Source organism: Fistularia commersonii, chromosome 8, assembly GCF_037954325.1.
Source record: "Fistularia commersonii isolate RoL2024-O1a breed Wild chromosome 8, RoL_Fcom_v1.0, whole genome shotgun sequence".
NCBI lineage: Eukaryota > Metazoa > Chordata > Actinopteri > Syngnathiformes > Fistulariidae > Fistularia > Fistularia commersonii.
The window spans coordinates 20,461,015-20,475,092 of NC_141291.1; the positions used below are offsets into that span (position 1 = coordinate 20,461,015).

The following is a 14,078-nucleotide window of genomic DNA, read 5'->3' on the forward strand; positions in this document are numbered from 1 at the left end:
GACAGGATGTCAGTGTGGCATGCAGGGGTGATGGACGTTGGCCATGATGCTGAGGAGCTTCCTCAGCATCCTCCTCTCTGACGATGAGATGATGAGATGAGATGAGAATAACTTTATTTATCCCGAAGGAAATTGTTGTGTCAGAGTTTCAAGTAAAAAACATAACAGTAATAGATAATAGTAGAAAGGAGGAAGAATAAGAATACAATGAAATATGAATTTTCTTAACTGTCAACTGTAACTACAAAGATTGAAGATTCCCTGCGGCTGAGGGAAGAGGAATTAAAAAGTCTGATAGCCTCAGGTAGGAAAGACCTCCTGTGGCGTTCAGTGGAGCTCCTTGGTAGTATCAGTCTACGACTGAAAGAGCTCCAACAGGACATCAACGTGGCATGCAGGGGGTGATGGATGTTGTCCATGATGCTGAGGAGCTTCCTCATCATCCTCCTCTCTGAAACCTGCACAACAGACTCCAGCTCTACTCCCAGGACAGATCCAGCTCTCCTGATGAGCTTGTTGAGTCTGTTGGTGTCCGCTGTCTTGAGCCTGCTGCCCCAGCACACAACAGCGTAGAAGATGGCGCTGGACACCACCGAGTGGTAAAACATCTGCAGCATGGTCCTGCAGACGTTGAAAGATCTGAGGCTCCTGAGGAAGAACAGACGGCTCTGACCCTTCTTGATGATGGCATTGGTGTTAAATGTCCAGTCCAGTTTATTGTCCAAGTGGACACCCAGGTATTTATAGGTGTCCACAATGTCCACTTCAGTACCCCTGATGGTGACCGGATTCAGGTGGGTCCTTTGTTTCCTGAAATCCACCACCAGCTCCTTTGTCTTAGACACATTGAGCTGCAGGTGGTTCAGTCCACACCACTCCACAATCCTGTCCACCACACTCCTGTACTCCTCCTCCTTGCCTCCGTTGATGCAGCCCACGATGGCAGAGTCATCTGAGAATTTCTGCAGGTGGCGGGACTGCGAGGAGAACCTGAAGTCTGAGGTGTAGAGCATGAACAGGAAGGGAGACAGGACCGTCCCCTGTGGCGCCCCCGTGCTGCTCACAATGGTGTCCGACGTGATGTTCCCTAGCCTCACGTACTGCGGCCAACCTGTGAGGTAGTTGTTGATCCAGGCCGTGAGTGGAGCATCCACCTGCATGTCCAGAAGCTTGTCCAGAAGACACCTGCACAACAGACTCCAGCTCCATTCCCAGAACAGACCCAGCTCTCCTGATGAACTTGTTGAGTCTGTTGGTGTCAGCTGTCTTGAGCCTGCTGCCCCAGCACACAACAGCGTAGAAGATGACGCTGGACACCACCGAGTGGTAAAACATCTGCAGCATGGTCCTGCAGACGTTGAAAGATCTGAGGCTCCTGAGGAAGAACAGGCGGCTCTGACCCTTCTTAAAGATGGCATTGCAGTTCAAAGTCCAGTCCAGTTTATTGTTGGCTTTATGCTGAAAAGCAGCTCTCTTGCAAGGGGACTTAATTTTGATTTTAGCAAGCTCTCTTTGAGGTTGTTTGGCTGTTCACCCTCATGAAATATCGATTCATCCATCCTTCCATTAATCCATTCATTTTTTACGGCCATAGGGCTATAGCCAGAACAGACAGGCCAAGACTTCCCTCTCCCTGGCAGGGGAGGCCTTTTCTGGGTTGTAACTGGCCCATCCATATACCATGGCCTTGGTATTGAAGGTGTTGATTTTCAACCCAGCCACTTCACATCTGACTGTGAACCAATCCAGTGAGAGTTGGAGATCACCCAGTGAAGCCAACAGGACCATCCATCCACCCATCCATCAGTCACACCCTTGCAGGTCTCACTGTTGTTCCTAATGTGAACATTTAAGTCTCCCAGTAGAACGAGGTAGTCCCCAGTAAGAGTGCTTTCTAGCAATCCCTCTAGGGACTCCAAAAAGGGTGAGTGGTCTGAGCTGCTGTTTGGTCCATAGGCACAAACAAGTCAGAATATGTAGGCACAAACAAGTCAAAATACGTACCCAGAATACGCAGATGTCATCTGCAAACATGACATCTTGATGACATCTCTCGAGTTCCTTCAAAATCAAGACAGTCCTCCATAGTTTGTCCTCCACTGCTGACTGCAAAAGCTGAAGGAGACAATTAAGAAAGGTCTGTTTTAAGTGGGTTTCATATGTGTAGAGTGTGTCTCCCAGGTGGTCAGGTACACTCGGTCAACTGTGCTGACCAACTCTAACAGTCAGATTTTGAGCTAAAAAGTCAGCCACTGATTTGCCCCTCTACTGTCTGCATCCCCTAATCTTAGCTGTTCCCATAGGGAAACCACGTTCTCTTGTCTGTTTTGGAAGCAATCCTTTGCTGTTCCAATCCCATCTTCTGACCATAACATTGACTATGGGGCCCTTCTGAGCGTCCCAATGGCCTTACTTCCTCACCTGGCCATTGTAAAGTCTCAACAATAGATTGCGATTGTCAGTATCAAACCAGGATCCTTTGTGCTTTGAGGCCATAGTGCTAACCACTGCGACACTGTGCCACCCCAATTCAGTTCCTGGTTTTAGAAATGTAACTATTTCCTCTGATTGCACTTTTAGACCATTTCAGAATCAGAATCTCAGCATCTCACCAGATCTTTTTTAGGGTTCCAAGGGCTCCTTGCTAAAACCGTCTGAAACCACTGCTGGGTTGGTCCTCTGGTCTCTCAAGAGGTGGAGGTAAAGGTGGAGGAACTCCCTGATGGTCAGTCACCTTGGTCCCACGGTCCTGATGATCTTGTAAGGAGTCCTCTCAGTTAGTGGTCCCCAACCTTTTTATTACCGCGGACCAGTCAACGCTTGACAATTTTACCGCGGACGGGGGGGGTAGGGTGTGCACGCGGTACACGTAGTTTGTTTATATTGCGACTAGAATAATAAAAGTTTATTTCCCCTTTGAAAAGAAACTTTCCGTCTGACATCTGTTTCTTACTCATTTTGCTAGCTTCTGGGTTACATTTTTGGCACTCAAGTGACCAAGATGTAACCGAGAGATTCCAGTCGTTTTTCAGAATCAAAGATTTTTTTTATTTCTTGTGTGGCCCAGTACCAATTGTTCCATGGACCGGTACTGGCGGTCGGGGACCACTGCTGTTATTGACAACATGATTTATTATGGAGCTCCTCCTTGAGAGTGAAATCAAGATTCTTAGAAAAGATTTTGTCTCTCTGGGTTTATTAAATACAGAGGCACCATGTGTTTACAGAGTGAGAGCAGCAAAGGAACGAGTGAGGAATACCATTACAAAGGGATTTTTTGGAATTTATTTCCAGGCTTTTCATGACGCAAGCAATGTGAAGACTGAGTATTGACACCCCGAAATCCTCAGTAACTCCTAATCCTTAGTTGATTAGCAAAAGTTATTACACAAACATTTGACATATTTAATACATACCAATATTCATAGGTAAAGAAATAGTTAAGGCAGGCTAACAGATTATTGATGGGTGGCAATGTCTTGCCATTCTTACGCTTTTCACCTCCAAAATTCAGTAATTATTGTCATTCAATCCGTCAGATTTGTATGTATTTATTTTGAAAGCTGTAAAAGCTTAAATAATGTGAAAAGAATGGCTAGCGACGAGCCAGATTGTCTGGTTAATGGCACCAGCTTGTCTTTCCTTATCACTGTCCTGGAAGCAAAGAAAAGCTAGATTAAAAATATGGACATGTGTTTCATTAGTATTATTTTTCACAGAGGCCATCTTTAACAGGACCACTTGTACCACATGGACCACATGGATGCAATTATTCATAAGATTCCCCATCATGCAAAGTCTGATTGATTGCTTTTGTCTTTTATGAGAGGACCTTCTGGATGGTGGTAAAGGGAAGGGGTAGACAGAGACACAGATGGACGTTGTTTCTTTTCATTTCCTCTGTTGGTGTCAGGAAGCTTGTATATCTGAGTGCAGTAATGTCTGCCTCTCTGTGCTATTTGAAGTGTCTTTGAAGTTAAGGGGACTTGACATATAGTTGAGGTTGTGAACGGCACACTTGTCTAGGTCCACGAGGGAGGAGGGGAGGAAAGAGTCTTTGTGAGGTGAAATACAATCTAAGATATTTGCTCGATATAGTGCCTCAATACATCTTTTTCTCATGGCTTGATGAAATATGAACTATAGTCCTGCAACTCCTAACGGAGTTTAGCCATGCTTATATTAAACACTCTTACAGAGAGGAGTGTCTATTTCAACTGAGGCAAGGCAAATCTATAAGATCCTTTCTTTTGGATTCAAGGCAGCCCTTTTTCCTCTGAGTTGGGAACTGTTCACCACCGTTTCCTGTTTTTCCCTCATTTCCATTTCTACTGTCATCTGTCGAGAACAGTGATTCCAAGTCATGAAACCCTGAGTTTTTGGTACAAATAATCCTGCCCACTGAGAGTTTTTTAATGCTACAGTACTGCTGTGTCCCCTGATACCTCCCAGACTTCACTGGTCATTAGTCGTTTCAGTGTAAAATTAAGCAGTTCTAAGCATGTATTTAGGCACAATTTTAAAAGGTGAAACACACTTATTTGTGGTTCTTTATGGCTGAACGGTGCATGGTTTGTTTGTGTTTAATTTTAGAGGTTTCACAATGGAATCCAGGGATAAGCAGGTCAACAAAGGACCTACAAAACACTGCTTAACCTGATAAGGTTTTCACTTATAAGTTGATTCGGGCAAAAACTATTAGTACTTGAAACAAAGCTTGAGAGGGGAACCTAAAAACCCATAACATTGTGGGGCACATCTGCACCATCCCACCAAAAATGACAATACATTTTACATATTTCTTATGTTAAAAAAAAATCTCATTCTCATAGCCATAACTGTCAGTCTTCACACACAATCCAGTCAAAGCCATTTTAACAGGATTTTTTTTTCCTGAAAACAAAGAGGAGAATTTTTCAGTTTGCACTTGCATTATAATTCCATATTTTTTACAGCACATATAAAATGTCCATACCACTGTACTTGACAGTTAGTTGTTTCTGCTCCCCACAAGTATTTTCTTACTGCACAATAGCTTGTTAATCTTGCTTTTTTCTGAAAATGTATGAATGCAATAAAATTTTATATCTTGTTCTTTTTTGTGGAGAACTGATTCTCGTATTGTGTTTACTCTGATCAAATTAACTTTTAGAAGTTAAAGAAAAGTAGATTAATCCATGTAACTTTTGCAATGAAACATGCCCATTCTTTGTATTACTTTGTGGAAATCTCATCTTGAGTATGGTAAAAATATTATTTAATGCTTAATGTTTTTTTTTTTTTAAACTATTGTTGGGTAGTACAAGACAGCTGATGATTAGATCAGTCACGTGGAAATGCAGCATGTCACTCTCTCTGATAACCGTGTGTGTGTGTGTGTGTGTGTGTGTGTGTGTGTGTGTGTGTGTGTGTGTGTGTGTGTGTGTGTGTGTGTGTGTATCAATCATAAATTGTCAGATGTCAAAATATTGTATCGGTCCTAAGCATTAGTAAGAATTTCAGATTGTGGCTTACATTTCACCAAAGTGCAGTAAGATTGTTGCAGCATGCTATCCTTGAAGTCAGAGAGCATTCAGTTACTGTGGAATGCCTGAGAAGCTTTGCCTTATGTCAGCTCTGCCTTATGTCAGCTCACAGTGTCAGCTCTGCCTTATCTCATTCACAAAGTTTGAAGTTCTCCAGTGATGTTAAGGTCATGAAGGAACCATCTACTCCTCATATCAAGCAAACAGAAGTGTACACACACAGTTAGACAGACAGACTGAGAGAGCTTTTCCTGCACATGAGATCAGGGGGATGCTGGAGCCTATCCCAGCTATCAGTGGGCGAGAGGCGGGGTCCACCCGGGCCCGGTCGCCAGTCAATCACAGGGCACATTTTTTCTTTTAAAATTATATTAATAGAGAAACTGGTAATAAATAAAACATATGCTGATTGCCTTCAATTATTTATGCCCTGGAACTTTTGCTGCTAAAAGTGGTAACTTTCAAAAGGGACTGTCGCAAGCAGGGGTGTCCAACTCAAGGCCGAGTCAGGCCCATGAATGGGTCTAATCCAGCTCACAAAGCAAAAAGATACAAGGTTTCAGGGGTGAATTGCACAATAAGAACATTCACAGTTGTTAATATGTCATGATTTTAGCTGTCCGACCCACTTGAGAATAGATTTTCCTCCATGTGGCCCCTGACCTAGAATGAGTTTGAATGTCATGACTCTGTTACTCTAGAGTCAAGAGTAACAGGGTCTTGACATTAAAAAAAGTTGAATGTAGTTTTTAGTTTACTTATGATTAAAAATTGCTGCCCAGCTCATTGTGATTTAGAAAAACTGCTTTTCAAAGCACACCAGCATTCATTCATTATCTACTGCTTATCCTACACTTAGGGTCTCAGGAGCCTGTCCCAGCTGTCATTTGGCAAATGGCAGGGACCAGTTGCCAGTCAATTGCAGGGCGAAAAAAAAATCACTTTCTCATTACAAAATAGGCCAATTTTCCTAATTAGTTTTTTTTTTTTTTTTTGGACTGTGTGAGGAGAACCCCTACATTTGGAGTTGTTGTAGGAGAAACCCATGTGGAAACAGATAGAACACATACTCCTGACATAAAAGCCCCCCTGTGGGAATTGAACCAGGGTCCTTCATGCTATGAAAGTGATAAAAACTGCCCCACCATGCCACCTTCTCTCCAGCATTTCTTCTGAAAATTGGACGTGCTAAGTCAATAACATAATCAACATCACTGGAAACTCAACGTAAGAAAGATTAATGAGAGAAATTGAACCACTGGCTTCATGGAAAACTTTTTTCTAAACCAGGCTCTTTCAGAGCCTAGAGCCATGCAGAGAGATTTTCACTGCGGCAAAGGAAATTTAAATAATACTTGATGCACGACAGATACTATCTGGGAACAGTCTCTTGTGTTTAACCATCAGGAAACTACCAAATTTGATCAGTAACTAAAAATATTCGATCGATTCCCATCCCTACCAGTCTTTTTAGGGCAAAATAATTTACAAGCCTTTCATTCACTCCATTGTATTGATGATAGAGTTGCTTAGCAAGATTAAATGTTGTCCTTATCTTGTGTGGAAACAGAATGGTTCGTACAAAAGTACAACAGCAATCTGCACACACGCTGTCTTCAGTCTCTTTCTTCATAAACACTAAAATGCACACACACACTCACTCACTCACTCTAAACTTAACATTTGACACACTCAACGTCAGCTTCCAGTGGCGCAGTATAGCGGAATTTAGCCACTATAAATAGACAGCAAATGCCACTGATGTATAATCCTAATAAAGTAAAACCAGGTTTGTCACTTTACCCAGGTTAAGCCGTAATTGGGACCTCAGGCATTGTAAGCAATATCAGCTACCATGAAACTATTCTGAGAAGCAACTTTCATAAGTTTGGAATTTAATGTTTGGTAGGTTTTAGCTTTTACATTCCACATGCTAATCATATCTGGCAATTTTTTCCTTAATAACTTGAGGCAGGAGATGCTATCTTTCAGTCAGAAAATACACATATTCACAGACACATACGAGCTCTCCAAAGCTGGGCACTGATTCTCTCATAGAACCCCTGATTCTTTGCTTTACCAGGGAAAAAGAAAGGGTTGGTAGCCTACCACGCTCTGGAATTGAGTCAGGCCAGTTATGGTTTGGGTGCAAGAGTATTCCACCCAGGGGAGTAATTGGACCCATTCATGTTGTTTGGTACGCTAGAAGGTGTGCAGGAAGAGGCTGATTTCCTGGACTTTGTGCCCTGTCTAGCCACTTGATTGTGGATGATATCCGGACATCAGGCTGACTGTCACTTTTCAATGCTTGAAAAAGTCCTTCTAGAACCTGGAGACAAACTGTGGTCCTCTGTTAGCAACTGTGTCCTCAGGTAGGTCATGATTTCTTTAGCTTAGAATGTTTCACCTCCCATCCAAAGGGTATTTTCAATTTTGAAGAACTGAAGAAACCACAATTAAAGAAGTTGCCATTATTATAATTGGCATCAAATAATGTACATTCATACATAGCACTCGGCCCAGTTTGATCTAAGATACAATTTAATATAGTTTTTGTGTATCAGAGGGGGTCCCTGCTCCATTTTTCCCTCAGCATGGGGGTTCTGAAATTTTATTAAAGATAAATAGTTCCCAATTTTAATTTGAAACATTTTCAACACTTTCCTTTTAACCATTCATTTGCATTATAAAGTACTGCTCTCTTTGTATTACATTGAAATAAACTAAAATTGGAGTTAGTTGGAATTCTGATTTCCCCAACCTATAAATGTGAATATAAAAGAAATATAAAGAGTGAGCATCCGGAGAACTGGAGTATTTTTCACGAATATTCTTAAATGTATATTTATTCAAATTCCGTTGCACTCTGTGTAACAAAAATAAAAGTCTTGAATCCTTAATATGTGTTTTAACTGTCTGATTTTGTTAGGAAAAAAAACTTATAATGTCACAATGACTATCTTGATTGATCAACCCAGCATCAGTGCAAGTTCAGGAAACTTTTGAATGTAGCTCTAAAAGCAAAATCTGGGTGTAGACATTTTTTAGCATTACAAAATCATTTTTTTACATTTTAATAGTTATGAATAAGTTTGTGGTTATTCATTGTCACCAGAGGGCAAAATCCTAATTATATTTCTGAGAGTGCAAGCAGCAGGCTGCAATTTTAAGTATCCATTGAAATAATTTGACAACTTTCCTTAAGATAAGAACTCATTCCTGATTACTAAATGATACAGTTAAATATATAAAACACAACTGTAACAAAGAATATGTAAACACTGATTATGATACATATTAGCTGTGTGATGTTTTGAGAAAACAATTTGCTGAAGACTTCTTTTTTTTTGCAAAGAAGCTTTCAGCAAAGCTGAAATAAATCTATAACCAACATGCAACCGTGGCTATATGTCCAAATCACCAGGCCTTTAACTTAAGTCATAAGTTTTGACTTAAGAACAAGAGGAGATACATGGGATCTCACACATGGGATCAATACGTCTCTGGAGCTGATGCGAAACAGGGTGATGAAAAACCAGGGTTGCTGCCCAAACGATGGGAAAGAGTTTCACAGGTTTTCATGTAATCACATTTCCCATTAATATGTGTTTTAAAGAGGCCCTTGAATATGTCCTATCCGGTGACCAAATAGAACCAATCATAACTTATACTTAAAGTTGAATTTATTATCACTAATCATTGACCCATGGAGAGATGTTATCTCAGGGACATCTTCACTACATTGGATTGAAACACAGGGTGTAGAGACTGCATCAAAAATATGATGTGCATAATGTGCTGAACACTGTAATTTGTATTTGTTTGTAATAATTTGTTAAACAATAAAAGGTTACAGTGAGATTTGAAAATATATATAATATAGGTATTGAAGCTGAAAAAAATATCAGAGATATCTACTGGGACCCTCATCTCCTTTGGGATGTTACTTTCATGTGTCATGTATTTTGATGAAATTTAGGAAAAATATACAGTAAATAAAGTGTTAAGGTAAACTATAATAAAGACATTTTAATTTGTGTATTTGATGTGCTGACTCAATAATCAGATGCAAGCTAATTTATTCTTAAACATGTATTCCTATCATTATTTTACTATGCAGGCATTATTCATTTTACTTTCAAGGTAAAATGGCATTTTCACATGAAATCAATATAATCACAAAACTTTTGAAAATATACAAGACTCAAAAAGGCAGCACAGTGGTTAGCAACTCCACCTCACAGCAAGATTCCTTCAGGGGTCTTTTCGGTTTGGTGTTTGCATGTTTTCTGTGTGTCTGCATGGGTTTAATTTCCAAAAACATGCTGCAGGTTAAGTTGGAGACCTAAATTGGCCAGAAATGTGAATAAGAGAATAAATGATTGTCTCTGGTGCCCTGCAATCAGCTGGTCCAGCAAACGGTTTGGGTGTACCCTGCCTCTTGCCCATATTCAGCTGGGCTAGGCCCCAGTAGCCCAGGGACCCTGAGTATGGTGTAGACACTCAAAAATCACCCATTATACATGATAGGGCACATATGTCAAAGTCAAGTCACCCTGGGATGAAATTGATTATTATTAGAACTGGCCTGCAGGCTGCAGCCTCCAGCTGGTGTTTTGAACGCACCAATACTACATTCCCCACGATGCAGCGGTAGCCCGCAAACTCACTGCAGCGCAGCAAGCTTGCTTCCGCTTCATTATTCATCAGCAGTCAGAGCAGATGTCAAATTTAATCTATCCCCTCCCCAAAAATGGCTAAATGAAAGATAGACGCTGAGAATAGGGGGTTTCAAGGCAGGTGGGAGGCAGAGTACATGTTCATGGAGGTAAGAAGGCAAACCTGTGTGTCTTGTGTGTGGAGAAAGTTTGGCTGCAGATGCGGATAGAAAACTTGAGCCACTTTCCCAGCTGCCAGACCATGAAAGAGAAGCTCTCTACTGCTTTGTTCCCAAGTGCACAGTTTGCCGATAAAATCAACATACTTGCCGCCGACTTCCGACGCCAATTTGCTGACTTTGAAGCCCAAAAAAGCAGGTTTGCACTGCTCGGCAATCCTTTTGCAGTTGACATGGAAAGCACACCACCAAACCTACAAATGGGATTGATTGAGCGTTAGTACAATGACATACTGAAGGAAAAATATGATAGAGTTGTTCAATAGGCTATGTTCAGTCAGTTCAATATTTTTTAATAAACACTGAACTAGTCCGGCCCTCGGCTTGTAACAAATTTGTTTTTTTGGCCCTCTGTGTATTTAACTTTGACATCCCTGAGATAGGGTAACCACAAAAAACCTCAATCCATGACGATAACAATAGACAAGAGGTGTATACAAATATCACCAGATTAGTAGACACAGTTAACACCAATTCTCAAAACTATGCCTGCCTACTTGATATGACATTAGCTCTCAGTGACGTTAGACAGTAAGAATATATAATCTTTTTTTTCCTTTTGGCTCCCTCCATAAATCATCTCTTTGGTCATCCCCCAACGCTCATGCCTGGCATTTGCAACTGCAGCGTCCCTCTACCGATATATACACTATCACGACCAAATACATGACCAAACCATCTCAGACTGCCTTCTCTGACTGTATCTCCCAAAGGGCAAACATAAAATATCATGTATATAATGAATTTTGAAAAAAAAAAAAACCTATTGTTTAAATCTATCAAAGCAAAGCATAATGATGTGTCTTAAACATCATCCCCTATTAGACTGAGTTGTCAGTTGAACCCATACCCTTAAGCTCCTCAGAACATTCTTGTTCTGGAATCTCTATTTTCCGGTATTTACACAAACACAATGCCGATTAAAGTCCAAGACAAAATTTCAATTACTGTATTGAAATCAGCAATATTTTGATATTGTCTGCTTTCAGATGGACCTTAAGCTGCTCTTGATATTCACCTTGATAGGGGTCTTCTGTGCCGCCCAGAAAGGTAAGACTTCTCTGGCAGTTCTAACAATACCACACAAGGCTGTTCTACACAAGCTTTAACATTTGATTTTATAACCTCTGTAATGCCTTCTTAATTATGACTTCTCTCATATATGAGAGGTAACTTCTTGGACTTCACTATGCCATGAAACTCCACTTTGTCCAGAATCACAGAGTGGAGAGGATAATGGAAAAGACTATTTCCATCTCTGTCTCTAATTACTAATACCACAGCATTCCAGATGACCTGATGTATAAACACGGGGGGCTTAAAAAGCTGCTTATTTTGCAGTAACTGTGCTGTGTACTCTGACTCCTCTGCTCTGTCTTTGTTTCCCCTCTAGAGGGGAATGAATGCATCAATGCCAATGCCAAATACTGTGGGGAGTGTATCCAGGCTGGGGCCGAATGTGGCTGGTGTACAGATCCAGTACGTAAAAAAATTGAAACCATCAGCTGTATTAGAATAGAGTTTTTCATCCATGCACTCTGTCTTTAAACCTCGTTGATTAAAACAGCGATGTACACAAAAGGATCACTCTACTATATAGTTATTGTAGTTTATCATTTCACTTAATATATAATCATAAATAAAACTGTTAACATACTCATAATTTTGTAAATCACAAAATTCAACAGTCTCCTGTAGTATATCATTTCACTTAATATATAATCATAAATAAAACTGCTAACATCCTCATAATTTTGTAAATTACAAAATTCAACAGCCTCCTGAATTCTACGTTAATTTCAATGCTCTGGGTTAAAACTCTTATATTGAACATTTAGCCCGATGCTTTTGCACATCAGATATTTCTCATAAACTTTTTCTGACCTCTTTTCAGCTCCATCCCTAATATTTTTTTGTGGGAAATTAATATGTATCCTGCTCTTTCCAGGACTTTCTGAAACAGGGCGAGACTGTTTCGACCAGATGTGATGAGCTGCAGTCTCTAAAGAGCAGAGGCTGTAGAAAGGAAATGATTGAGAACCCACTTGGGGAACAAAGGATCCTCGAAGACAAAATGGTGACAAATCGCAGAAAGGGAGCAGAGAAACTAAAACCCGAGGATATCACACAGATCCAGCCCCAGAAACTCAGTCTGATTCTTAGATCTGGTAATGGCTGTTTGTTGGTTTTCTATGGGGCGCAGAATTACCAATCAGAACACTTTTTATTCCAAATATGGCATCATGTTATCAAGTTTATTATGGTCCAAATGTGTGCAATGTGTTTTGATGTATAGAAGCATCATGACCTCATATTTTCATGCAACAATCAGAAATGTTCATAGTAATCATTTTTGATAGTCACAGATAAAATATCTTTGATTGTTTTGCTGTTTTATTTTTAGCTGAACAGCTTAATTGCAGCTCTTCTTAATGTTCCCATTTAAAGGCATAGAGATACAATTTAAGTGTGGTTTTCACCAGTGCACAATGTAATTAAAAAATGTCTTTACAATCATTAAATCAACAGCCCCATAATACATTTGTACCTTGTTTCTTGAACCTCGATCCAAGTACATTTTCAGAGCACAACTTTTCTCTGAAAAAATATGATTTAGCTTTGTATCTTTAACATCTCTGTAGATTTTAAACTCACTAACATATGCTATTTCTGTAGGTGAGTCTCAGACTTTCAACTTGAAGTTTAAACGAGCAGAGGATTATCCAATTGACCTGTACTACCTGATGGACCTGTCCTACTCTATGAAAGATGATTTGGAGAATGTTAAGAACCTTGGAACCAGTTTGATGCTGGAAATGTCAAAGATCACATCTGATTTCAGGATAGGTAAGAATGCGCATTCTTTGTGACAATAACTTGCGCGAAAAACATTTTCAGAAAAATTATACTGGCTACATTTTCAGAAAAATTATACTGGCTATCTTATATTATGCAAGTGACAAATGTAAATTAGGAATGGTTACATTTATTTTTTTGGTCGTTCTGTATTAATTTCAACTCTGGCAAACATCCTGAAGTTTTGATAAAGAGAAATTTGCAATAAAACTTTTCAATTTTTCAGTTGTTCAAACTAATTTATTACTGTACAAGGTCTTAATTAAGTTGTTCTTGCAAGAGCAAATTACAGGCGCACATGAGTGTTCATTCACCTCTTAATTTTTTTTAGGTAGTTTCTTTACATCATTTCTAACCAAGCTGAAAAGAAACTGGATCATGCCATTTGTGTGTGTGTGTGTGTGTGTGTGTTTTTTTTTTTTGTTTTGTTTTTTCCAGGCTTTGGTTCCTTTGTGGAAAAAACAGTCATGCCATACATCAGTACAACCCCTGCCAAACTAGTTAATCCCTGCCAAGGTGATCAGAACTGCACAAGCCCCTTCAGCTACAAGAACGTCCTCAAACTGACCAGTGATGGCAAGAAATTTAACGCCTTGGTGAGCCAGCAGCACATTTCTGGAAACTTGGACTCCCCAGAGGGAGGCTTCGATGCCATCATGCAAGTGGCTGTATGTGGGGTAAGCAGAATATAAAAAAAATAAAATATAACCCAATAGATTAATGATGAACTCCTATCATTATGGCACTTCAATTTAGTGAAGCAACACCCATAAAATTTTCACTGGCACAAAATCTGATGA

At 40.0% G+C, this 14,078-nt stretch overlaps 1 protein-coding gene across 4 annotated transcripts in view; it reads left to right on the top strand.

Annotated features, from left to right (window-relative positions):
• Positions 1-14,078, top strand: part of itgb1a (integrin, beta 1a) — a 34,907-nt gene that overhangs the window by 7,663 nt on the left and 13,166 nt on the right. For 3 of the 4 annotated variants that reach the window (XM_086151585.1, XM_086151583.1, XM_086151586.1), the window contains exons 2-6: positions 11,412-11,472; positions 11,816-11,901; positions 12,371-12,590; positions 13,099-13,269; positions 13,717-13,955. In XM_086151585.1, the coding sequence (XP_086007711.1) occupies positions 11,412-11,472; positions 11,816-11,901; positions 12,371-12,590; positions 13,099-13,269; positions 13,717-13,955 (777 nt within the window). Of the gene's footprint in view, positions 1-7,878; positions 7,898-11,411; positions 11,473-11,815; positions 11,902-12,370; positions 12,591-13,098; positions 13,270-13,716; positions 13,956-14,078 lie in introns of those variants that run through there. The other variant, XM_086151584.1, reaches the window with a different exon arrangement.